At 31.3% G+C, this 27,969-nt stretch overlaps 1 protein-coding gene across 1 annotated transcript; it reads right to left on the minus strand.

Annotated features, from left to right (window-relative positions):
• Positions 1–86: 86 nt before the first annotated feature.
• On the minus strand, positions 87–27,898 carry LOC148616465 (uncharacterized). Its single transcript, XM_088583522.1, has 6 exons — positions 27,758–27,898; positions 22,021–22,214; positions 14,567–15,678; positions 11,403–11,548; positions 3,671–3,980; positions 87–1,517 (listed from the first exon to the last, which is right to left on the minus strand). Exons 2-6 carry the CDS (start codon positions 22,206–22,208, stop codon positions 1,324–1,326), a joined length of 1,950 nt encoding a protein of 649 aa, XP_088439648.1. The 5' UTR covers positions 22,209–22,214; positions 27,758–27,898; the 3' UTR covers positions 87–1,323.
• Positions 27,899–27,969: the final 71 nt, after the last annotated feature.

The following is a 27,969-nucleotide window of genomic DNA, read 5'->3' on the forward strand; positions in this document are numbered from 1 at the left end:
CCATTCGAAAGATGACCGCGATAAAGACAACAATATTACCATTATACGACTGTAATTTGTTTCCGGTCATATATAAGTAGATAAGCTTGATAATTGTTATTTATTTCAACATTCATTAACATTTTGTTAAAAGCAATTTACCATTTCTAATGTGCTAATATGAAGAAAAAAAACTCCTTAAATATAGATTACTGAACATAACCAAGAAACAATCTATCTATAAAATGTACAAGGATATGATTATTTCATGCTTTTCTTACCCTTCGTTCTCAAATAATAAGGGTCATAACCCTGAAAACAATTGTAACCTTTCTTCTAAGTAACGGAAGCCTGTGAAAGGTTCATAGAGATCAATACATTTATATTAAAATTATTGTAACAACAATTTTTAGTCCGTAAATCCCAAACACTTCTTGTCATTATTTCCACATCAATAAATCCGCTTCCCTTTATGGAACCTTGTAGTACAATTTTTAAAATCCACATATTTATACCTAAGTAATTTGCAGACACAATAAAAGCTTTCGTCCCATTTTAGCCTAAAATTACTATTTAATTAAAGTCATAACGCCCAAAAAATCAATCTGATTAACTTTTAATCAAAGTGGACTGCAATTATAAATAGAGAATAATGACGAAAACAATAACAAGAACGACAACAAAAACACAATAAAACCTCAACTTTCTTTGGGTAAAAACTATATACCTATTGTGGTTGCATCTTTCTCATGAATGAGAAATCAGAAAATGTTAAGTTCATTAACATAAAAAAGGGTTTGTACAATAAAAATTTGAGCCACAAACCATTTGAAAGGCGAGAGGGCTGGGATTCCTTTTTTTTCTAAAATTCTGAAAAGTATTTCACAGCTATAGGCAGAAAATATATGATTCAATATTCCCCAAATAACAATATATACTTCCAAATTAATATATTTTATCTTGAACTAAAAAGAATTCTTACTAAATAAACAATTCTAGGTCCACCTTGAGAAGGAAAACCGGTGTCAAACAACTGAGTAGGTGTATTATAGAGATTCATTGAAATCTGTGTTTATTCTATAGTAATATATATCTGCCATATGCTTGTTTTAACAAAAAAATAAACAGAAAATAAATAATAATAATAAAAAAAACGGAAAGCTGCGTTGTTATACTTACTTACTGTCTTGTCCTTCATTTCTTCAAACTAGTAGGGGTAGATACAGTGTATGAAGCACAACAAAATGATAATTACACACACACACATGTTCAAAAAGATAAATCAGTGTTTGACAACCAGAACACCAAGAACCAATCATAGCTTTATCAAGTACGTGTATACTGTCAATGTATAGACTCCAAAATGTGCTCCTTTTGTGACTGGGAATAATTTTCATACACACTAAAACATCTGTTGTTAGATGTTAGTCCTTTTAGAACAAAATGTGACTTAAAGGCAGTTAGTTCAGTATTGTAGAGTTCTCCAGGAGGTAGTGTCTTTGACCCTTTATCTCTCACGTAGGTTACAAACACATTAGCTATAAAAGAACATATACATGACGTAAATAATTGTTTGAGATTTGTTTTTAAATCAGAAATAACTTTCCCAATAAAATTATACATCATCATCATGATATTTATACAGGCACCAAACCAAAATTCCAGGCATCGAATCTGAGGTCTGTTGTGGTGAAAATTGGAAAAATTAAAGGTTTTTAAGGATTGCTGGTATCACTATTAGGCATGTTTTATTATGATTAACAGTTAGGAATCTACGTTTGTTTTAAATTTGAAAGCGTGTGAATTCTATAATATCCATTGTATAGTTAGGTCAGTAATAAAGCTTCATTCTTTTTTAGGTTAAAGTTATAAAATGTTTACTCCACTGATCTGACCGTGCATATTGATTCTATATCTTACATTGCTTTGTGAAGTTTTAAATATTGGCATTGAAAATGGTAATAGCAAAATTTTAAAAGACTTGATCAGCAAATATGTTAAAGGAAAAAAAGGCAATAAAACTCCTATTTTGCATGCAAATTACACAGTGGTCTTGCACAGGGTTTTCTAACATCACATTAGTGTGATTATTGAAATCAACATAACCCAATTTGAAGAATTATACTAGCAAATTTCATAAGACTTAAACAGTACTATGTTTTTGTGAGAACTTGCATCCATGAGTTAAATATATGAATATTCTTTGTTTTCACATAGACGTTGTGCACGATATTGCGACCGTGTTGAAATGACACAATCTGAATTATAAATGACTAGTGCAAACAATTAAAATTGTGAATATATGAAAGTTGTATACATTTGGAATCAGGACATTTTTTTATATCTGAATATTTATCACAAATGATCTTTCTAATGATTTATAATAAATTACTCTAAACTTGTCAAAGTCTCATAAAAACGTCAAAATTCTGCCTGTCAGGTTTAACAAACTGTAGGTCTAAATAAAATTAAAATAGTGAATTGTGCGCCTACAGAGTGTATGACATAATATCATAAGTTGTTTTGGAGATAATTATCGATATTGCGATTACTTTAGGTACACAAATATTAAGAGCAAAAATGAAAGTGTTTGCTAATGGTCAGATTTCTAAAAGAGTGCAGTGGTCAAATCTTGTTATTAAACTAAGTATTTATTTACATCTTATTCTATTCCTATGTATATTTCCTATTAATGTACACACTTTCTGCAATTCTACCTCGGTATTTGATACAATTTTCAGTACAAACAAAACAGTTATGGCTTTTTTTGAAAATGTCTCAAGAAATATATGTAGTAAATATTTTCTACATTCGTTGGGAAAAACTGCATGCTCCAACGTTACTCTATAATCAATGGGCAATGTCTTCTATGAAATTATGAAACTTTGTAATTGTACATGGACTTATGAATACGCACGCTTTTCATGATTTATACAGTTTAAAATGAATAAATTCGAACAAAACAAATGTCTAGCGATTTGTCAAATTATCACATTTTGAACGTTTCGAACGTCTTCCGTCGATCGGAACATTAAGGAAATATTTTCCCTTTTAGATAACCAGAATCGACCACTAAAACTCGTTTCTGCAATTAGTTCACTAGTTTGGAACATGTAAAAGAAAGAGACAAAAAGTCGAAATCAATGGTATATAAACAGACTTAAAATAGCTTTATTTTGTCTAATAAATAAACGACAGAATAAATAAAGCGATAAAGATTTGAATAAATTCTTAGAAATTTGATCGGAGCGGAATGACTGAAACAAACAATAGAGTTGACAGAAATTAAAATTGTCCTAGCACCCCTTTTTTCTGAGCAACCTCCGCTTGCACCCCTTCCTTCAAAATGTCTGGATCTGGCTTCCATATAGCATTAATTATCAGTATAATTATTCTTTTCGATTTCCTAAGAAATGTTTAAAATGTTTTGAATTACTTAAAATATAAAACTACCATTTATATAATTATCGCTAATGGCCTACTGAACACATGTTTCAAGGAACGAGCATACATCTGATACACCTTTAACGTCGCAGAGAAAAGTTTTGCCAACATTGAGTGATAAAAGGCGAATTCCGACGTTACCGCAGATGATGCAATAACATGATAAATATATAAAAATAGTGTTCATAATGGCGATAGTAAGTTTCAAAAGACTTGTAAGCAAATATGTTAAAAGAAGATAACAAACCTCCAAGTTTACATGCAGCTTGAACAGTAATAAGTTTTTTGTCTCCAAGATCTTGACCTGGGTTCTCTAGTATCACATTCCTCTCATTAAAGTCAACAAAAATAAATATATATCTAGCATTAGGAATTTCCAAGATGTCTTCATGCCGTCTAACAAGACATTGGACAATAGGATATCTTCTGTTGTTTTGAAGGGCAGCACTCAACATAGCTTCATGCAGGTTTGATGTCTCACTGTAGAAGCTGACAATACAAATCTTGTTATCCATTATAGGTGCTCTGCTTATTTTGCTAAGTATACTCTGAGGTCTCTGTAAGATAACATAAATGATTATCAAATTTACTCTGATCTTTGATTTGAGCCAAGTTTAAAATTAACGTCAGACATGATTTATTTGTATAAGCACATTTACAGTAAACTGTCATGGCTTGACGAGTTTTGCTGTAAATGAAGGTGAATTCTTCATCATACCGTAAGTAGTTTTCATAATTTTCTGTTGTAACTGCTACGACTTAGGGATTTTCACATGCAATCATTTGTTTCATACGGGCTTCACCGAGCACAGCATAATACGAGCGCTGCATGATGAAAATATTCACTTGGAGCAACAGTGGACACAATATTAGGTTTTGACGGAGGTGTTTGGCTTATATTAGCTTTAATTTTACGTTGTAATTTTTTTTTCATTTCTTTCAAGTATGTTACAGAAAAAGGAAAAGATATGGTGAAACGCAACAAATGTACCATCGTTTAACCTCTATAAAAATAGTATTTACGTAGTTTTCTGTTGTAACTTCGCACTTTTTTCACTGTGGTACGTTTTCATCTTGCTGTATTTTTTTAATTTTTCAATTCTTCTTACAAAAATGCACTGAATTTGCCTCAATGTACACATGCTACCATAATTAACGTGCAAAAATGTCAAACCGGTGGATTTTTTTTATTTAACCATTATAATTCTCCGTAGAGATCTTTTATGGTGACATATTTTTGGTTGATACTTAAATAGATATGCAACTTCAAAACTAGCAGGGAAATGCCTTCATATGTATTCGTGCCTATGGTATATAGGAGGGTTGGGGTAATCGTTTGTAAGCGTAATCGATTGTAATTCACTTTAGCATAGTATATAATCATAGTATATAATCAATACATTCAGATAAAATACCCTATACATAAAAATATACAATATGAGGAAGCCCATTTAAGAAAAATTCACTCGACCAAATTGTGTAAAAGCTTTAAAAGCTATAGGAAAAAGTTTCTCAGTTTATTATTAAAATCATTTCTGTATTGTGGTACATTTATGTCCAAGCCAATGGTCTATCTAAAAACGTGGATTACAAAAATACGTTTGTTATTGATGAGAAACAAATATTAAAAGTATATCAATTATTTTCTTTTTGTTCATGTCAAGATTTTACATACATTTATGTAAAATAAGAAATATTGATTTTGCTGAATTGGTCTCCACATGTGCCTAACATGATATTCAAATAAGGATATACTGCAGATAAATAAATATGTCGAGCTGTGTGTGGACTATTTGTATTATCTTCTTCAAATGTAATTGAAAGTAGTTGAAAAATAAATCTCAATTACACCTTTACAGGTAATTGATTGTAACGGATTACAATTCATAAACTAGAGTAATCGATTAATAATCAGTTACTGTTGTCAGGAATCGTGCCCACCCCTAGTAAACATACTGACTCATTATTCCTGAAATTTAGTAGTATTAAAATGTTAAATAAAATGCTACAAAAAAAAACAGCTTCCCAAAACTCATGACGTTGATACAAACATGAACGTTTTATTCAATGTTTGCCAACGAGGAACTGGACAATTTTGCCAGAAGTTTGAAAATCAAGGAGTACTTCGGCTCCAAGGAGACAAAGAGGAAAATGCGAGTGATTCAGACAATGAAATACCTATTGGTTTAGGAAGAAAAGTGAGTGGGTCCCTCAACAATAGGCTCCCATGAGCCTGAATCGCTCATCTGGTTAAGTTTTTGCCTTTCAAGGGCAATAATACCAACAAACAGTTGTCCAACAATTTTGAACCATTGAAGGCTTTGGTAGGACCTATCATAAAAATCATTTCATCAATTGAAAGTTTCATTCTATCTATTATAGTTTTCAAGATATTGACTGAAAACTGCTAAAAACGTATTATTTTTCACCTCTCAAGGGCAATAACTCTTACATGGAGTCGTCTGACAACTTTGATCCCGTGGTGACTTTTGTAGGCCTTACAATAAAGATCAAATTAGCAATTGAAGGATATTGGTGAAACCTAACGGTTTTGGAGATATGTGCAAAAAACTACTGTCAGACCCCTTTATTCTATTTTTAGTAACGGCGGCCATATGTTTAACCAATTAAAAATCCAAACGATCATTTTGAGCAGGATACCCTAAAAAACAAAAAATACAAAACTTTCATTGAATTCTGTATCGTAGTTCCGAGGAGAAGATTTTGGAAGTAATAACATCAAAAACAGCAAAAAATGTCTAAAAATGGAACTAACTCCAACATGGGTCAGCAAATTTTCACAAATTTTTGGCCACAGATAGATCTCATCATGCAGAATACTTTTATCTTTGTGTCATAATTTGGTTAAACCTAACAGTTTTGGAGATATATGTAAAAATCTGCTGTCTGACTCCTATATTCTATGTTAAGTAACGGCGCCCATGTTTTTAACCAATCAAAAATCCAACGGTCATTTTGTGCAGGATACCCTAAAAACAAATATATCAACTGTCATTGAATTCTGCACAGTAGTTTTTGAGAAGATTCTTGGAATTAAACACATCAAAAACAGTAAACAACGTCCAAAAAGGACAATAACTCCAACATGGGTTAACAGATTTTCACCAGAATTTGACAACAGATAAATATCATTATGCCGAATACATTTACCCTGTGTCAGAATTTGGTTAAACCTAACGGTTTTGGAGATGTATGCAAAAATCTGCTGTCTGATCCCTATGTCCTATTTTTAGTAACGGTGGCCATGTTTTTTTAACCAATCGAAAATCCAAACGGTCATTTTGTAGAGGATACTCTAAGTAAGAATCACCTTAATTTTCATTAAAATCAATTCAGTAGTTTCAGACGAAAATATGTTTGAAGAAATAGTTAACGACAACGGACGCCAAGTGATGGCAATAGCTTACATGGCCTACCGCCAGGTGAGCTAAAAAAAAGCGAAACTATGACTAATTTTACTCTTACGATTTTTTGTGAAAAGGACCACAATTACACTACCGGAGTAGATGGTAACGCAATGGTACTATCTTGGTACGAGCATTTCAAACGAAATGGTGGATTCAATCTAGATTTTTCAGTACACCAAACCTCCAATTTCTATTGCTCCTATTTCTATTTCTCCTCCTCTTAAAGTTTCAAGTTAAAATGAAAGGTTAACACATTTATTCTGTGTTGCTGATGGAATTAACAAAATATGTCATACTTGAACGAGATTGGATGGTAGCTAACGGTGTACTTATTTATTATGATTCAATAAGCATGAGAATTCGCGATATTTATGTTCCACTAAAAGAAAATCTAAAAATAGCCACAATTGCCAGATTACGATCAAATATTATTTTAAAACCACAAACTGCCAATACATGTTTTGCCTTTGTTAAGGAAGATCCTCGAATTGATAAGGAAAAAATCTATCAAATAACACAAATTGAATCATGCTATGTCAATACTGAACCAGGACTAATGTTAAGCAATTCGGTAATACCATTGGATAAATTTTGAAAATTTCCCATAATGTTGGTTAACAATATAAACAAAACTTTTAAGTTAAAAAGAGGTTGCATAATAGGTTGTATTGAACCCATTTTAGAAGAAGCTACTATTTCAATTAACAACATTAACAAAATAAAAGAGACAACTAATGAAATTAATTTAAAAGAAGTAAATGTCCCAGAAGAATTTAGACCACATATGGAGAAAATCGTTTTAAGAAAAAATATTTTTGCTGAAAAAGATACACAATTTGGTAGGACTGAAACAATTAAAATGAAAATAAACACCAGAGACAACCCACCGATTAAATTAAAACCATACCGAATGCCGTTACAACAGCGACAAATAGTTGAAAAAAATGCAAAAATAATTAGGCAATCACATTCACCTTGGTCAGCCCCTATAGTATGAATTAAAAAAAAAAGATGGTTCAACAAGGTTTTGTATTGATTATAGAAGGTTAAATCAAATTACAAAAATAAATTCTGATCCTTAATCCCATATTGATGATATACTAGCATTATTGGGTAAAGTAAAATCCTTCAGTAATTATGATTTAAAATCTGGATACTGGCAACTCGTTATGGATAAGAAAGATCGAGAAAAAAACGCGTTCACTATCACAAAGATTTGTTTGAATTTAACTGCATGCCTTTTGGATTAACTAATGCTCCTGTAGTATTTACTGAACTTATGAGTATTGTTTCAGAAGATTTTGCAATCGCCTATTTGGACGACATTTTGGTAGTTAGCTCTACCTTTGAAGAGCATTTAAAACACACTCAAATTATTTTTGATAGACTAAGACATGATTTAAAGTTAAAACTTAAAAAGTGTGAATTTTTTCTAAAAGAGAAAAAATATTTTAGGATTTATTATCAATCAACGTAGCATAAGTGCTGATCCCGATAAAGTTAAGGCAATAAAAGCTTTAAAATCACCAACAACTGTAAGAGAGGTTCGCTCTTTCATTGGTACATCTTTTTACAGAAGGTTTATTCCAAATTATTCAAAAATTGCGGAACCAACAATAGAATTAACTAAAAATATGCCAAATTTAACTGGACTCTTTTATGTCAAAAATTATTTGAATATTTAAAAGAAAGTTTAGCAATTGTACCATTATTACCATATCCAGATACCTCTAAATCTTATACATTGTATTGTGATGCAAGTGACACCTGCATTAGTCAAACACAGCCATGTGATGAAAATGAACAGAAGATTTACGAAGTTAAAACCACAGAAAAACCAATGTATTTTATTTCTCTTAGATTAAGTCAGAGTCAAAGAAAATGGCCAATAATAGAAAAGGAAGCTGTTGCAATATTCTATAGTTTGTCTAAATTAATTCATTATCTAAATGGCGCAGAGTTTGTAATTAAAACGGACTATAAACCATTGAAATATCTACTAGAAAGTCAAATGCAAAATAAACGTGTACCAATGTGGGCATTAAGTATTGCTGGATATAATTGTAAAATGGAGTACATTGCTGGTACTGAAAATACATGTGTTGATTTGCTATCTCGATCTCCCCCCAGTGACGATGAAGAAACAAATAGAAAAAGTGAAATAGAGGTTGAAATTAGTGATAAAACACTTTAAGTTAGTACTATAAACTCTAATAATTTTGATCCTAAAACACTACATATAGAGTACCTGCAGATAGAGATACAGTAAAGGTAATTCCCCGACACTTTTGAAGATTTTGAAATGATAAAAGAACATGAAGATAAAGATATAACATAAATTATTGATAAATTGAATAACCAAAAAGATAACAAAACTATTAAGAATTGGCTATGATAAAAATTTTGTCTAATGAAAAATAACATAAATTTTCCATGTGCAAATTGTTCATTGCGCGAAGTGCAATAAACAAAATATGCACATGGAAATTTTTTTCTTTTTCAATAGACAAAATTCTTATTATAGCCAATTCTTATAAATTAATTTTAAAACATATTTTTATCTTTAAACATGAAAAAAGTAGCTCTGAATTTAAATGAATAGGGGCGTGTCAATATTTTTTCTATCCACTGAGATATACCAATCAGATTACAGTATTTATCTCAAATTAATTTATTAAACAATAAATTTATGATAATTAGTGATTTGCTATACTATATCTCTCACGCTGATGATGAACCAATCACACGTCTGTATATACCTAAACAGTTGCGTAATGCAGTGATGGATCAATATCATGATATGAAAGGACACATGGGTATAGTGTGTTTAATATTATAAAACTCAAGTATTATTGGGAAAATTTGTATAAAGAACTTTATGAATATATCTCTAAATGTTTAGTCTGTCACATGAGAAGTGATAAGAAAGTAAAACCACCATTACGAGAAACAGATATCCCATCGTTTCCATTTGCTAAAATGGGTTTAGATTTATCAGGTCCTTATCCCACTACATTGTCAGGAAATGGATATATAATCAGTTTCATTTGTTTGTACAGTGGTTGGGCAGAAGCATTTGCTGTTAAAAAATAGAAAGTCCATGAATATATATAGCACATTTGTTAATTGATGAAATACTCCCTAGATTTTCATGTCCTCTAGCTGTTTTATCAGATAATGGCAGTGAAAACACCAGCCGACTCATTAAAGAAGTTTTGGATATTTTAAATATTCATTATATGTCAATAGCTTATTACCATCCTCGAAGTAATGCTAAAGTAGAAAAATTTCATAGAATTTTACATGATGTTTTATCTAAAAAGATTCAAGATAATATGCAAACTTGGGATTTGTATTTAAATCAAACTTTGGCTGCTATTATGTTCAACTTTAAAAACAACGTTGGAATTGAATATTATATAAACGTTTTAATACGCCTTTTGTTTAAACCGTGTAACAAGTTCCGTACCAATTAACATTTATATTTATCATAACATTATGTTCAGTTGCCGAAATATTTATGAATATTTTCTTTGGAGGGAACGAAAAATGTAACATAATGGTTATTATCATTAGTTATTTGAACATCTCTAGATTATGTTATGTAAAACAAACCATCAACAACAGTGACCAATGTTTGTTTATAAACATTCAATTAATACTAACATCTATATCCTCACTGTATTCTCTTCTTGTTAAGTTACTAATCAGTTAATGAAATAAGCGTTACTTCCAATATAAACGTGACTGATGAACTTATATAGACATTCACTATACGATTCAGAATGTTATTAATTAACAGAGTTCCATAATTACGAAAGACAATTGGGTATCAAGCAGATTCTTATAATCCTAGCTACTACTTCTTCTTGCTTTGATTTTTCTATCTATCTTTGTATTTCGTGCTACGACTTGATGTGTGAATAAACCGTTTTATTTTATCTTAGTTTATTTACGCTACGTCACAGGTAAAGGGCTTTATAAACAGATACATTGTTCTTAGAAGCATCGGAAATAGAGTGAATCATCCTAAATCAAATAAACTGACTTTTCTTTTTTTGAATGACTGGCTATTACCTGATAAAATGACTTAGGTTGTAAGGGGGAAAATTAACAAGTATGTTTTAAGTTTCTATCATTTCAAAGGTATTTAGTCTTAGTTTGACAATTTTAAATCTACCTGTCAATTGTCAACTTAGCTACCCAAGGAAGTTGATCGATTGGCATGTATTTCAGGGAAGACCAACTATATTCCATGAAGTTTAAGTAAGGCCACTAAAGGTAACAACAAAATTACCGAACACTTATCAGATCCATAATCAATTCAAGTCAAAATCAAAACAAATCTGGCAAAATAGATATTACCCCACTGGAGCTGCTGGTACCGCAATGGTCCTGACTTGGTACAGGCATTTAAATCAAATGGTGGTTAAATCTAGGTACCTCCTTCACTTAAAAGTTAACCGTATTACATACAGTAAATGTATTCATATCTGTTTTGCTACATAATAACCAACATTCAACTGAATTTAACCAACTAATTAATATTACCACATAATTAGTAGTGGACCTTTGTCCTGTTGAACCAGTCATGATCATTTCAGAACTTTGAAAGAAGGAATCTCTCATCGATATAAATATTATAACGATAGCAATAACTTCAAATATGTCGAGCACACAGTAGTATGGGAAATTTGCTGAAAAGTAAAAAAGAAGAAAAATGACAAAAAGAAAATTACAAGTACGTACATCAATATATCTGAAAACCCTAAGTTCAGAATATCGTGTGATTGCTAGGTCATTTTTTCAGAGTGCCGGTATTGGTATTTATTTAGCATATTCAAAAAGCCAAATAAATTAATCTGCATGACTACTATACAGTCATGTCAATTTTGGTCCTGTTTCCCAAATAAAAAAAATATACATATATCTTCAAGTAACACTATAACAATACAGTTGAAAATGATAACACTTTCCGTATATCCATTACATCCGTTACACCCTTCATTTTGTGCATTATGAAGCTAGAACATCGTTGCTTCTAGGATATTATTCGACCCCTAAAATCTCCCAAAAATCTTTCGTAACACAGTGTTAGCCAATCATTTGCACGATATGAGTGACGTTGACAATCAGCTGACTGTTCCTATACGTGGTCTAATTTTCGTTTTCGTGCTAACATATATACTCAACACTGATAGATCCGGTTTGCACTCAGACGGACAGAGATGTTTCTTAACGTCTTTGGCTATCGTTTGGTGTCTCTCACGGACGGTGTAAAGCATCAACGCGTTTACACAGTCACCGGGCAAAGTCAATGTGGGTCATTGTGTATTCGGGGAAAATCTGTTGTCATGTGACCAGGTTCATTCGTTAAATTCATTAAAATTAATGCCTTATCACGTGATTTAATGTCGATCCGTGACCTAGTGATTCAATTTGTAATATACACGCTATATACAGAATTTGCTGAATCTCTGACCCAGCAAAATACTTTTGAATAAAATGAACACTTTCCAGTGCATATAAGACAGATATTGGTGCATGCCAGTAAATTGATGAGAAATTTCAAAGGCCGAAAAAAATGTTATGTTTCCGAGCACTAAACTGAAATTTTGTAGGGTCGGTAGGTAGGGATTTTTATTTTCAATTGATGTTTTTGAAATGAAATAAGTCATAAAGAAACAAGGAAAACCAAACATGTAATAGACTTAGTCCACAGCCCAATCCCTTCTGGGATTCGGCGCATGAGTATTTTTGTTTTGTTTTGACGGAGGTTTCAAAAACAAAAAATATCTCAAGTGCCGAATTAAAAAAGGGATTATCCACGACCAAGAGCACACTCATGGCATGTGTACTTTCAATGTTCTTCTGTTTTTTTCTTCAAGACAATCGGCAGAATTTTTACGTTATGTTTTTCTTCAAACTTTTTAAATAATAACTTATGAGTGGGGGTCTGAAAAAGGGTCAGTAGGGTGACCGGAAACATTTTTTAGGCCTAAACGGATGCTCTATTTATTACTCCAGCAGTGCTAGAGATTGTCTGCCAAGCTTTTTTTCTGACTTAATTGGCTTGGGGTGAAAGAATGGAATTCAAACCTCTTACATCAATTGTATAAGAAAAGTGAATGACGGTGTTGTGAAGTGCTGTACATACACGTTATGTTGGTTCTGAAACCAAATGATACTGGCAGTGCCTCTTGATATACTTTATACAGCTGCAAAACAAGTATACAGTTTTTGTCCAAAAACATTTTTCCGGCTACAAATTATGTGACGATTTAAAATTAGATAAAATTGTTCGATACAAGATTTAGTTGAAATATTGATTTTGAAGTGTTAATTGTGAGTCAGTACCGATGGTTTAGTCTTAAATTCCTTTAAAAACCGGTATTGTATTTTTGTTTCATAAGAATTTCGAATGTTTTTCGTTGAGTACATGACTGTAAGTGTGAAATTTTTCCATTATACAGTTTCCTCCTCCTTTGCTAAAGAACTGTTTAACTAGGACTAATTTAAAAACAAAGACTTTATAGATGCATATTCTTTGCAAATCATATACTTCTAATTTGGTCCTAAGAAAGAGTAATTGACAGGCTTTTTAGGAAATTGACAATGGAGCATACATGTATTTAAAATATAATAGTGTCACCGAAAAATGGTGCATCGGCGGCGTCCGTGTTGTCGTCCATATTCACTTGATTTTCGTGCGATGACATCATCGCTATGGTCGATCAATACTTGTGAAATTTTGGTATGATTTTACTAACTACTAATTAATGATTGCTCCTATTTAATTTTTTAGTTTATGGCCATTACCATTTTAAATTAGGGTCACCCATGTAACTGACAGATACCACACTGTTGGTTTCTGTTAATCTTAAAAAAAAAAACAACAACAACAAAAAAACTCAGAGAGCCCAGAACTTTACCAAGCTAACCTACATAAAGTGAAATGCCTAATCCTTATTAACATGGCAAAGCAAGTTCAACACATCCATGCAAGTACACCTTCAAGGAAGAACATGGATATAACGTATCTTATGGTTGTGGCAAGTCATTGTGGAATTTGTTCCACATTTATATCAGTAGATATATTAAATTTAGTAACACATGTTAATATATATTTATAAATATGCGCATAATTCAATTATCGATTTCAGTCAATGGAGGAGTTTTCTGGACGATGCAAATACGTTGACCCTACCAGTGCACCTGGGCCATGCTCCCAGTTTTAAGTGGAGTCGGAGTTTCCGAGTTTCATTTACTTTTGTTACTTTGTATGTATCATTTTGTTACTTTATGTTTATTGTTGTGTTTGTATGTTTTTCCTGTCTGGTCTGTCCCTGGATTGCATTCCTTTGATTTCGTGGTTTCATTGGTTACTCTTTCAAGACAAAACATATGTATATTCAAATTTGCTCTTTGGGCAATACAAGTCTGCGTCCATACTTGTCCCTCAGGCAATACCAGTCTGTGTCCACACTTGTTAATAATGAAAATAATTTAATACTTAGAGATATATTTCCTAGTAAAAGAAATGAATATAATGCAATCAGGGTTAATGTTTGCCATATTACAACATGAAAAATGCATTCAGAGAGTTGGTCAACTTGTATTTTTTGCAGTACAACTTTTTGCAATGACTGTTATATTCACATGATTAATAGTGATTGTCTGCCACATGAAAGGTCTATTGGGTATTAGTAACTTACCAGTTTTCTCAACTTCCTGTAATTGTGTTTTTAAAGCTGGGACTTGTGTATCAGTATATTCCTGTACGTGTTTAACCTCAGTTTTCAAATCATCAACTTTTATATCAGTTTTTGAAATAATATTGTTTATATTGTCCATTTTATGGTTCATTTCGTTTTCAGTTTCTGATAATTGTGTTTTTACAGAGGTAACTTGCCCATTGACTTCTGTGATTCGTTGTCCAATGGCACTGGTTTCCCGATTTAAATTTGTAAGGTCTGTACTCAGTGTATTTTGTTTTTCAGTGGCCTCATCAAGGTTGTTTTTGTATTTAGATAGATCTTTTTCATATGCTTTAAACTTGGTTTCAATATTACCTACGGTAGTTTGTAATTTGTTTGTATTTATTACCATCTCATTGCCATGTTCATCCAAATCAGTCATCTTTCGTTCAAGGTTATGTACTCCATCACTCAGTTCTTTTACTTTTTCAAATTTCTGTTCTGCTGTAATGAGTTTTTCTAACAATGCACCACTTTTTTCTACAAATCCAGGTAAGTCTTTAGATATATTATTCAATGCATCTTCATTGTTTTTAACTTTAGCCTGAAGCTCATCATGAGTCCTGATTACATCATCAGCCAGTTTTGCGGACTCAGAAAACGTTTGTTTAAGGTTTTTAAATTTCTCTTGAAATTCTTCAAAAGTAGAATTTGACTTCAATGCTGACGTCTGTAAGTTCTGTGTGACTTCCCCAACTTTATCAAGTCGTCCTTTATATTTCTCTAAGGTCTCTTTTAATTTGTCCTGAATTTCTCTTTGTTCTTCCGAAACCTTAATCACTTCGTGTATTTTTGATTCTCCCCTTTCCAACTGAGAATTTATATCCCCCATTCTAGTAGTGGATTCTTGAATTTCCTTTTCCAATTTTACTTTTTTCTGTATAACTGTTTCATAATCATCATCTAATTTGGGAACAGCCTTTTCAAGTTTATCTAATTTATCAAAATATTTCTCTTGTTTAAACACTTTGTCAACAGTACTCTCCAGTTTGGTTAGTCTATTGTTTGTACTTTGCTGACCATTCCAGAACAAAGCTAACACAACAATAACTACTGCTACTTCAGAACCACTAAAACGTAGTAAATTTCAAATAATATAAGTTTGGTTTAATGTATTATTAGCATAAAATATTCTATAGTTTTAAAACAAAACAGATAACATGTATGTTGTCAATATGTATACAAACATCACACAACATTTGATTTATACTTACTGAGTTACAGATGACACAGAGGAAGTACTGTACACAACATGAATTGATGTCATCATGTTAAAAAATGTTGGGAGAAAAAAAGTCAAATGTCTCTGTAATAGGAGGTTCACATTTTCAATATGTAATATAAATACTGTGCAAAGTTTGAATAATATTTGTTCAACATTTCTCATTTACAGATTACACAATTTACGTAGCATCCACAACCTGGTGTGGTAAAAATGACTAAGTTCAAGATGTTAAACCTGTGGAAAGTTTAATTTCTGAGTTATAGAATACATAAAATAGACAACCACAAAGACATGATGGACAGACTGATGGACGGATGGAGTTCATTGGCAACTAGACTTGCTTTGGCCACAAATGATGCAGGTAAATATAAATTAATAAAATATAATTTCCCTGTTCGTATTTTTAATATACCAATTCCAATTTATGATATCAATATTCTTATTTTGGTAGTTGGAATAGGATATCCACCACTATCAATATTGCCAACTTTTCAAACCATTAAAATGACATAAATTCACCAATATTTCAATACATCAACAATACTTGATATACTGTAATTCACTCTATGCACTGAAACTCCTGCTGCCAATTTAAAAAAATTAAACAAGACCTTAGTAGACATTTTATATCCAAATAGGGAGTAAAACAAGGAGATGCTTTCAGACCAATCTCTTTAATCTATACATAAATGACATAATTTCCAACCTCAAAGAAGGGCCAACAGATCTAATTATCATTGGTGAGGCACCAATAAGCTCCTTCCTATATGCAGATGACATAATACTCTTGTTTACTACAAAGAAAGGTACAACATTTTGGATAAATTCTGTACTTCCTGAATACAGGAAGTCAAGAAACAAATTCAAAAGTTAAAGTTTTCAGCTTAAATGGGAAATCTAACTTTAATAAGTTTACATCTAATGATAACAACCTAGAAGAAGTGAAATCATACCTTTATTTAGGAGTTACTACAAAATGTACAGGTAGTTAAAACATCTCCATTAACCTACTAATTAAGAAAGGCCAAAAAGCATGGTTTAAAACAAAGAAATCAATAGGACTGGATAACCCTTGTTCATTATTAGAAAAACTGTTTGACACTTTAACCTACCAAATTATTCTATAAGGATGTGTAGTATGGGAAGTTAGTTATACTTTTAAAGATGCAGACCCATTAGAACATCTGCACATAAAATTTGTAAAATAATTGTTACTCTCTCGCTAAAGTTAAGGTACGCTAATACATTATCCCTGAACATAAACGTATTTGCACCTTATGCAATACTGCACAAGTAAAAGATGAAGTGCACTTTTTCATACACTGTCCAACATATAGAAAATTTAGGCAGGATCTCATCAACAAATGGAAAAAAATCAACAAGAATTTACATTCAATTACTGAAAATAATACATCCTTAATTAATATCAAATAGCGACTCATTTTCTAGTTAAAAATATTTCGAAAGTATTTGAATCTCACCACCCCAGTCACCCCAGCTCTTTGTCATATATTTCTTCATGTTATAGTTATTCATTATTTCTCTTTTATGTTTAATCACATACTATATTGTGTCATAACCATTTACGGTAAATTTGTTTGAACGAATAAATATTTGTATTTATATTTGGTAAAATAGCAGTACAATAGCAGGACTAAAGCACAAATAAGGGTAATTGAGGGCACTGCTTAAAAAAAGATTGTACCAAAAAAATATGCCCCTCCCACCCCCACAGTATACATGGATCTGACATAAAGATGAGGAATCACCCATTTGTCAATAAATAAAGTTAAAAAACTTGAAAATGCAAAAATTTCAAATCTGCGCAAATCGAAAGAGATCTTATAGCAATAGGAAATAAAAATTCATCAAAGTTCCATTGAAACTGCAGAAAACCTTAGAATTTTAGTCTAAAAATGAGACAATGTCATGTCTTTGTAAGAACAGTCTTATAACTCAAAACATAAAATAAGAAAATAAAAGAACCCACAATCAAAAGAAATAAATAATCTACCACTTAAATTTAGGAAAATTGCTGGAAACATTTTTGAATTATAGTCCAAATTTCAATATTATCATATGACTTAAGTCCATTAACACAAATCATAAATTAGAAATCTATACAAATTTCAAGAGAGCTTGCATCAAGAGAAATATAATCAATTTCCAACTTATAAGCCATAGTCTGTGGACAGGAAAATACCTGCTATCATATTAAGAATAAAGTTCCATTATCAAAAAATGTAAAATAGTATATTTATGAAATTTGGCAGTCCTCATCCATGAAAAAAAATATATATATATAAAAATAACAGATCACAAAGGTTCACAAAAATGTAAAGTATTTGTTAAAGGGTTTTTTGAGTATAAGAAAAGTGTGAATGACAGATGGACAGACGTATGGACAGACAAAATACCATAATGATGATACATTCTGTCTGTAAAAACATGTGTATACAATGTTTTATTATATTATGTATTTGATTGTGGATTTATCTGTTAGAAATGGAATAAATATATATTGAGATTACCTAATATGGTCCAATATCCAGAATCTAAATATAATGAGAATGGATATGGTGAATATGTCAAAGAGACAACCCCACTAGGATAAAAAATGTCAGCTCAAGGCCAGCCACTGGTCTTCAATGAATGACAAGGAGAAACCCTCACACTAAAGGGTAGGCTGCAGCTGGCCAAAAAACAACATTATATACAGGTACAGCGAAATAGCTGCCCCATATACTCCAGCAACATAAAAGTAAACTCAAAATGAAAACGAATCAATACATACAGCTGGCCAGAAATTCCTCACTTGGGACAGGCACATATAAAAAAATATAACACAATTAAACACATCTAAAATTCAGTACAAAAAGGTCTGAGTCATTTGTTAAAAATGAAATAAAGAAGCTGATTATACATAACACAAATGCACAAACAAAGAGCATTTAACAGACATACCAGCTCCAGACCAGTTTTAACCTACAAAAGGTTACATGTATGCCCTCACCGTATTTGATATCAATCCCAATTCTTCTAATGTGGGGTTAAGAACCATGATACATCATAAATCATACAATGAGGACACAACCTGTGTCATGCCAAAAACTGCTTTAAAATATAGTGCGTTAGTTTCTATGAAAACATCCTATGAAAGAATCAATGTTAATACCAAAAAAATGATATCTTTAATGATTTATATCCCTTACAAATTATTCTATTCAACAGTTTAGTTGACTTACTGGGTGAGTATTGAGCATTCCTTGCTTTATGAAAAATATATCTATAAAATATAAGGTACCCGCACATTAATTGTTTACAAGTACATCTGCATTTGAGAATGAGTTCCTTGTACAGGTTGAAAGATTATGAGCTTGTGATTTCCAAAACCTTGATGTACGGTAGTAATTTTTCAGTTATATTAAAATTTCTTTTCTTAAAATCCAAAAGATTATTACAAAAACAAGCAAATCGAACCAATTGTCATATGTAAACACTATATGATGGTGATAAGGGGATGTCAAAATCTAATGAAAAGCTTTGGACAGAGCAGCATAATAAAACCGCTTGGTCAAACCCTGAACAATTGGGCAAGTGTGGACACAATATTTGTTTTGACTTAAGCATATGGACTAACTATTCGTTATAGACACAACAACAGGTTTGGATACAATATACCTAATGGTTTTTGGAGACAAATAAGTCAAGTAGAGTCAGGGGAGAAGATTTTTGAAAAAATAACATTAAAAATAGCAAAAAACTTTGAAAAAGGGCAATAATTCCAATATGGCTAAACTGATTAAAACGAAAATTAACAGTAGATAGATTTCATCATGCTGAACACTTTTATCTATGTCAGAATTTAGCTTAACCTAAAAGTTTTGGTGATCTATGCAAAAAACTACTGTCTGACCCATATGTTCTATTTTTTGTAACGGCTGCCATGTTTTTCGACGGACCAAAAATCAGCACATCAATTCTATGCAGAATACCCCAAGGAATATTCAAACGAAGTTTGGTTCCAAATGATCAAGCAGTGGTGTCAGGGGAGGAGATTTTTGAAAGAAATAACAAAAATAGCAAAAAACATTAAAAAAGGACAATAACTCCAATATAGTTTAACAGATTAAAACAAAAATTTGACCACAGATAGATCTCATCATGCTGAACACTTTTACATTGTCAGAATTTAGCTAAACCTAACAATTTTGGAGATATATGCAAAAAACTACTATCTAACCCTTATGTTCTATTTTTAGTAACAGCAGCCAAGTTTGTTAAGGAATCAAAAATATGAATATTTATTTTGAGCAGGAAACCCTAGGAAACAATCAAGCTTAGTTTCATCCAAATCCATTCAGAAATTTCAGAGAAAAAAATGATTGAAAAATTGTGAATGATGACAACGACAGACAATGATTTTTTGGTGGTGTGGCCTCTTATAACTCAAAAACTGTAAGAGGTATCTGAAATCTAAATGAAAAACCCAGATTTTCATAAGGTATTCAATAAAAAATTTTGAAATATGACCAAAAATAGGACCAAGTTATTGTTTGGAAATCAGGAAAATGCATGTTCCATGTCCCCTTTTTTTACCCCCTAATTCTAAATGGTTTGGGCTATAACCCCTGAAATCAATACCAACCTTGCTTTTATGTTTCTGATCTTGATATAAAATTGTATAAAGATCAATCAACTATTACTGGTACTCAAGTCATGGCAAGAAAACCAAGTGTCTACAGATAACAATGACAGCACCATACCAATAAGGCCGCAATTTCTATTATTATCAATATTTGCTTTATTCAAAACAAGTTCTGTAGGATACATATTTATAGTATAAATATTGTATCTTTAGTACAAGGCCAAAAAAAAATATCCTAGATTCTAATCCCATCCTGACCCAATTATTTCACCATCCAGAAAAAAAACTTATTTTGATTTTTGTTCAGTTTTAGGTCAATTTCTTTCATATTGGCAGCATTTTTCACTTAGATCGATAAAAGATAAAATATAAAATTTGCCCACCAACCCCTTATTTTAAAAAATGTTGGAGAAGAATCTAGGATCTTTTTTATGATGGCCTAAATATTGAAGTCGTCGTGAAGAGTCAAAATACTGTCCAAATATCTGAAGGTGTTATTAAATATTTTTACCAAATGTTGTTTGGAAGGGTCTTTATTTATTCTGGTCATAAACTGTGATTAGCAACAATTAGTGATTAGTAGGACAATTGGTCTCCATGGGAATTCCAATAACTTCTGATAAATGGTATTGCCAAAGGTAACGAAAATGTAGTCAATCGGCAATTCAATTGCAGTTGAATTTGAGTGCAGTAAGCATATCAAAAGAAGTCCAATTAACACAGTTTTTATGTTTTTCATTACTTAACATAGATCTAAAAGAATTTGAACAAATATATTTGCATCTCAGTTTATCAAAGGACTGTTTGATCAGATTTGTGAATTTTCATCTTCTGAGATTATGTGGAAGTGTAGTGTATGGGGTAGTAAAAACAAAATTTTGAACAGATAATAAAGATCCAACATGGGTATGTAATTTATCAAGCTTTTCCAGCACGTTTTTAAAACTAAACAAACCAGTAAACTCCACTATTTTCATAAGTTTATTACAAAAATTTATAATTAGATATTTTATGATTTTGAGTGGACTAGCAAATAAAATAAGAAGTTGCTGAACAATGATTTTAAGGAGGTAGACCTAGAGTAGGGGACACAACCCTTACAAATCATTGGAACGTTTGTATTCAGTATTTTACATCAATGTCATGTAAGCATCAAAGTAACTTTGATTAATTCCATTCTGTGTCAAATGAAAGCTTGACAGCCTTTGATGAAATTGAATATGATACAAACATATCACTGACTTCATGAGTTATGTCCCTTACCCTAGGTCTACCTCCTTAAGAGGTGATTTGTGAAGTTTAAGAAGGCAGTTCATAGTAGGAATTTTCATACTACAAATTCCTTACAGAATTAATTCAATTTGTGTATTATTCAGGAAATAGGGCTTTAACAGAAGTATAGTATTCTTCAAAATATTATTCATAATTGTTTTGAAAACAAATGTAATGCTTTTTTGTCTACTTTCTCATGCTTTATCCATTTTACACAATAAGAATGGAGTAATAAGAATGGTACTATAGAAATAAGTTCTCACTTACATATGAAGATGATTGTATGAAATATTGTGAAAAGTTCTTTTTCTCACTACATCTATCTGAGAATCATGATCAGTTTCAGGTCCTGTGTTTTCTTCATCATTATCCGAAAAATCTTTTCCTGGATCAGCTACTCTACCAGTCTTGGTTGAACTTTTAGCTCTGCCAAGAGCTGTAAATTTTGACGCCATTTACACCTGTAAGAGAATAAATGAGGTATGATCATCTTGTGATTCACTTAATGTAGTTACAAGAGCTTACTGTCTTTTTCCTACCAGCTGAGTGTCAAATGAAAGCTATTATTTTTGTTAGTTGCATTAAGAAAATACAGACACTTATAGCCTTTTACCCTTTTTAATACCAATTAAAGAACCTTAGTGAGCGCACTCGCATACCCCATGTGTCCCCATGTTGGATACTCAAGTAAATTTGTTTGTAAGATAAATACATGTAGAAGGACCCCGAGACAAGAGGAATAAGAATGTTTTTTAGGCTTTAGACCTTTATCTTCTAACTAAAGTCTATTACTCAGAATGGTAGTTTCAAACTCCAGACTGTGATTTCTTTGAGTTTTAGTTAATCCAAAGTAAATATCATCATAGCGGAACAAAACATACACTTGACCTGTAACTTATCATGGTGAACTTATATACCAAAAATTATGTCATGATCTGCAAGCGTTTAGAAAAAAAAGTCCGAAAAACTGTTATTTTTGTGAATTTTAGCTAAGTTCAAGGCCTATAATTTCGGTAAAAATCATCGGAGCAGAACTACAAATTTGTCTGGTCACTTATCATGATTAATTTCTATACTAAAAATCAGGTCAATATCTGCAAACGTTTAGTAAAAAGTCCAGGAAACTGTTATTTCTGTGAATTTTGCTAAGTTCAAGGCCCGTAATTTCGGTAAAAATCATCAGAGCGGAATGAAAGTTCAACATGACTTGTAACATATCATGGTGAACCTATATAACAAAAATCATTTCAATATCTGCAAGCGTTTAGAAAAAAAGTCTGGAAAACTGAAGATGGACTGACGGACGGACTGACAGACTGACAGACTGACGGATGGGTCAAAAACATTATACCCTTCGCAACATTGTTGTGTGGGGTATAATAAAATATGTAGGAGTTTATATAAGGTTCTTTCATAAAAGGTCCAGAATCATTTAAGAGTTACATCTAAAGTCCCACCAAATAAAAACGAAAGTCCTTAAATTAAAAAGAATGTAAAATACTTGACCTAGGTATCCAAAATCTATAAGGGCTCTTTTAAGATAATGTAAATTGCATTACTCAGACCCTGTCTAATTTAAATTGTTCACCTCAGACCCTGCCTCATTTAAATTGTTCACCTCAGACCCTGCCTCATTCAAATTGTCGGTTAGTCAATGTTTCTTAATATTGTAATGTTCTTAATACATCATACAATTACAAAATCATAATTGAACTCTTAACAATCTAAGATGCTTAATGTTTTTAATTGTATAAAAGCTTGTTTATTGAAGTACAGCATTTGAAAAAAAGCTTTGCAGAGGACAGTTTGATAAGTCTGCAGCCAATTAAACTCTGTTCACTTGAGGCAAGTGAGGACACAATATTAGTTTCAGACAAACTTTACATAGGGACTTACAGTTCATTGTGATTTTCATGAGGAATTGAAGAGAAAAATAATTTCAAAATTAGATCATAATAAACAAATTAATGTAAAGAATTCAGAAACAAATACTTGTGTTTGGACCCTTTGCAGCCCTTTATTCTTACTTTACCTAATACCTAAGTTACAACCCCCAAAATCTATCCTAGTCCTCCTTTTGTGATATGGACACAGTATTGAACAATATTATGCAATTCAATTTAAGTATAAAGGTCTGCTTCAGGGAGCAATCATGGATCACTTTGTACCTCATTGTCACAAACATTAAATGATAGCATTAATTTGTTAAGCATACTTCTTGAAGCTGTTGTATTTAGGATGAAATTTTCATATGGAATCCCAATAAACAAATTTCAAATTTGTACCAAGAATAAACAAGAGGCTCCCATGAGCCTGAATCACTCACCTGGTTGAATTTTGCTTTTTAAAGGCAATAAATTTAACCAGAAGTTGTCCAACAATTTTGAATCAAGAAGACTTGGTAGATCTTATCATGAGGATCATTTCAGCAAAGAAGGGTAACAACAAAATTACCCAACACTAATCTGATTCATAATCAAGTCAAGTCCAAAATAAATCTGGCAAAATAGATTTTATTCATCTATTTTATCATAAGTCTTAGTGTTGAGATGACCACTGTTGTCAAATTCGAGATGTATGTCCAAAAAAAGGTACAGAATAGTCTGTTTCTATAGTATCCTTCATTTCAAGCTCTGGTGGATATATTGATGGTAACCATTTACCAAAAGAAGGGTTGTTGATGGACAATACATCATTAATATATCTGTATGTAAAGTTAAAGGATTTAGCATTTATAAAATTTTTATTCTTTACGAGATTGAAAGTTTCTTGACCATTGTTAAATAGAGTATTATGGAACAATATCATAGACATTCCTCCATTTATATCAGAGTTATATAATTAAATTTCATGAATGCTTGTTTTAGCCCATTTTTGGCCCATAATTCTAAAACCCTAAAATCAATCACCAACTTTCTTTTGTGGTTTGGAACCTTGTTATTAAATTTTATAGAGATCAACCTACTAATTCTCAAGTTATTGCATGAATACCAAGTGTATACAAATGAAAACGACGACACAGACAAAGAATACAACACAGATGACGATGACAACTATAGCACCATACCAATATAAGACCACAAATTCGTTGCTGACGTATATAAAGTAACAGATGGAAAGACATATGAGACATCTTGGAAAAAATCTACTTGTCAATTATGTAATTCTGTTGATTGCAAAAAATTCCCATAGACACAGTGCAATCATCTTACTGGAACCAATCTAACTTCCATAAGAAATGGGACATAACTGTTTTGCTGACAAGCCAAAATAGAAATAAAATTATATTAACCATTCACTGCTGTTGGCTAAAGTAAATATAGAATGCTGACAGGGTATGTGTGCTAAGATGCATAATTAGAACTTAAGGGCAAGTGAAGGTAGGCAATGTAGGGGTATAATGTGTGAAAAAATAGAATTTCATGCAAAAAAAAATGTTTTTTTCCCAATTTTAGAGGAAAACACTGATGCATCTCCCTATAATTGTATACCTGCTTTTGATGATTCTATGCTCATGTATGTTCTTTTGAGTGAAGTAAGTAAATTCCATAACAAAGTTCTTTTTAATGACCTGCATAACATTGCTACACTCCTTATGAGTGTAAATATTACCACATACAAAATACCTAGATGCATGCTGAATGCTCACCAAAAGCATGAGAAAGTGTGCATTTAAATGCTAGAAAAACAACCGCTCTGAGCATGCATTTAAACCAGATAGATGAATGCTAATGGTGATAGACCAATGATGAAAAAGAGTAAAAGTAACAAATAATAAAGATGAAAAAAAATTAGAAAATATGATTTATGCAAAATGCAAAAAATAATCATACTAAAAATATAAACATAATAGATGAAACAAGAGGCTCCCAGGAGCCTGAATCACTCACCTAGTTAAGTTTTGCCTTTCAAAGGCAATAAATTTAACAAGAAGTTGCCCAACAATTTTGACTCAAGAAGACTTTGGTTGGACTTATCATAAGGATCATTTCAGCAATTGAAAGTTTCTTCCTATCTATCATAGTTTTAAAGATATTGGCTGAAAACTGTACAAAAATGTCATTTTTCATCTTTCAAAGACAATAACTCTTACAAGGAGTCACCTAACAACATTTATCCCTGAAGACTTTTGAAGGCCTTTATAATAAGAATCAATTCAGCAACTGAAAGAGTTTGGCTGAACTTAATGGTTTTGGAGATATATTTTCAGTAACAGTGGCCATGTTTTTCAATGGATCAAAAATCCCAAAGTCAGTTCTATGCAGGATACCCCAAGAAACATTCATACCAAGTTTGGTTCCAATTGATCAAGAAGTGTCAGAGGAGAAGAGTTTTGAAAAATTGTTAACAACGACGAACGCCAATAGCTTACATGGCCATCGACCAGGTGAGCTAAAAAGTAAATAATAAGAATTTACAAAAATAAATGAACACTGCTATCGTGCTTTTAAACAAATGCTTTTATCATGATTAAACAAATGCTCCTATCATGTGCTTAAACAAACACTTTTATTAATTATTAAAATGGACACTCCTATCATGTATTAATTATACATGAACACACACAAAAAACATTCAGCAAACTCACAATGAAAGACAAACCGTGCGCAAACACTAAAATGGGAAATATGAACATTTCTATGAGTGTATAAAGTATTAAATACACATTAATTACATTGTATATCTCTGTTAAATGATATATGCTATATGTTTATAGAATTTTTTTCTTTGACATTGTATGAATATTGCACTGGATAGAGTTACTCGGCGAAGTAACAATAACAAAAATTATTATTGCAACTTGAGAGACTTATGGAGACTAATAATCGGACTGGTTATACACAAGTTTTAAAGTAACAATAATTATTTTTGTATATTGTTACATGGCAATATTGTTACTTGACATTGTATAGATACAAATTTATATTTGTTATTTTTCATTTATTTATTGATATTGAATATTATGAATGTCGGTAGAATGTGAATAATTATGTGCATTATGATTTTTATGTGTATTGTGTTATATATTTATCTTTGACTTGATGTTAAATATTATTTATTATGTATTGTTTTATTATTATCATTGTTATTGTTATTGTATATGGACTGGTACAATATATTGATAAAAATCTATGTGAATCAGATTTGTATTTTCTAACTCTATATAGATCTACAATCAATTCACTTTGAAAAATAAAAAAAAATAAAGACAGAAGTAACTTTATCTATGAATAGAACACTTTCTAATTGTGTACTTATTTTCTCATTACGTATATTTTCACTAAATTATTGTTTCACTTACACAGTTTTAAAATACAAAACAACACCAAGTAACAATAAGGAAATTAAAATTGTTTTTTCAAATTATTCAGCTCCGCAACAGTCAACCGTTCCGGTAGTTTGTCTCCATTAGCCTCTAAAGTAACAATAATAATTTTTTTTATTGTTATTTTTCTAGGTAAATTTGACTAACTGTAGCCAGTTTAATGATTATCTTCAAATCTGTTTCATAGGTACATGTTTTTCAATAGATCTAAAATGAAGTAATTAATAAAATTAAAACTAAATTTGTTGGATGTAGTACTAAACATTAAAAAGATTTCCTTTCATCTTTAGAAAATGAGAAAAATGTCAACTTTAAGGTTAATGCCAATATTTGGTATTTGTCAACATATTAAGTACATCTCCATAACGACAATTAGTGACCTTCACAATGGTCAATGCTGTTTATACCTACAAGATTTGTGTTTTTTTATTGTCTGATAGTCAACTGTTCTTTAATTTAGTGAATTACTATCTAACATAATTTAAAGTTTTAAAGTGAAAGACTCTTTCATTAGAGACTGAACTTTCGTTTCCGTTTTTTTTTTTTTTTTTTTTTTTATTTTGTCTTGTTTTGTTTTAAATACCTCGGAATTAAATCATGATTGACATGAAAAAATAATTGTTCAGATTTCAAGATCTTATTTTATATTTAACATGAATGCATATTTTCTAAACTTACACTTTCTTTTTACATCCGTCAAGACCCACGTGAAAAGAGATTGGCCGACGAAGTTCAGTCACGGAGCTATGCTAGCCTTCTTTCGTTTTTGATTACTGCGTATACTGAAATCCTGTGCTTAAAATAGAAATGGTAAATCTAAATTAAATAAGGCATCAACGATTCAACATCTTTCAATTCATTATGATACTAAGTGCTTTATCGAGTAACGC

This window comes from Perna viridis, chromosome 5, assembly GCF_037379345.1.
Source record: "Perna viridis isolate PV_CMFRI_1.1 ecotype Kerala chromosome 5, ASM3737934v1, whole genome shotgun sequence".
NCBI lineage: Eukaryota > Metazoa > Mollusca > Bivalvia > Mytilida > Mytilidae > Perna > Perna viridis.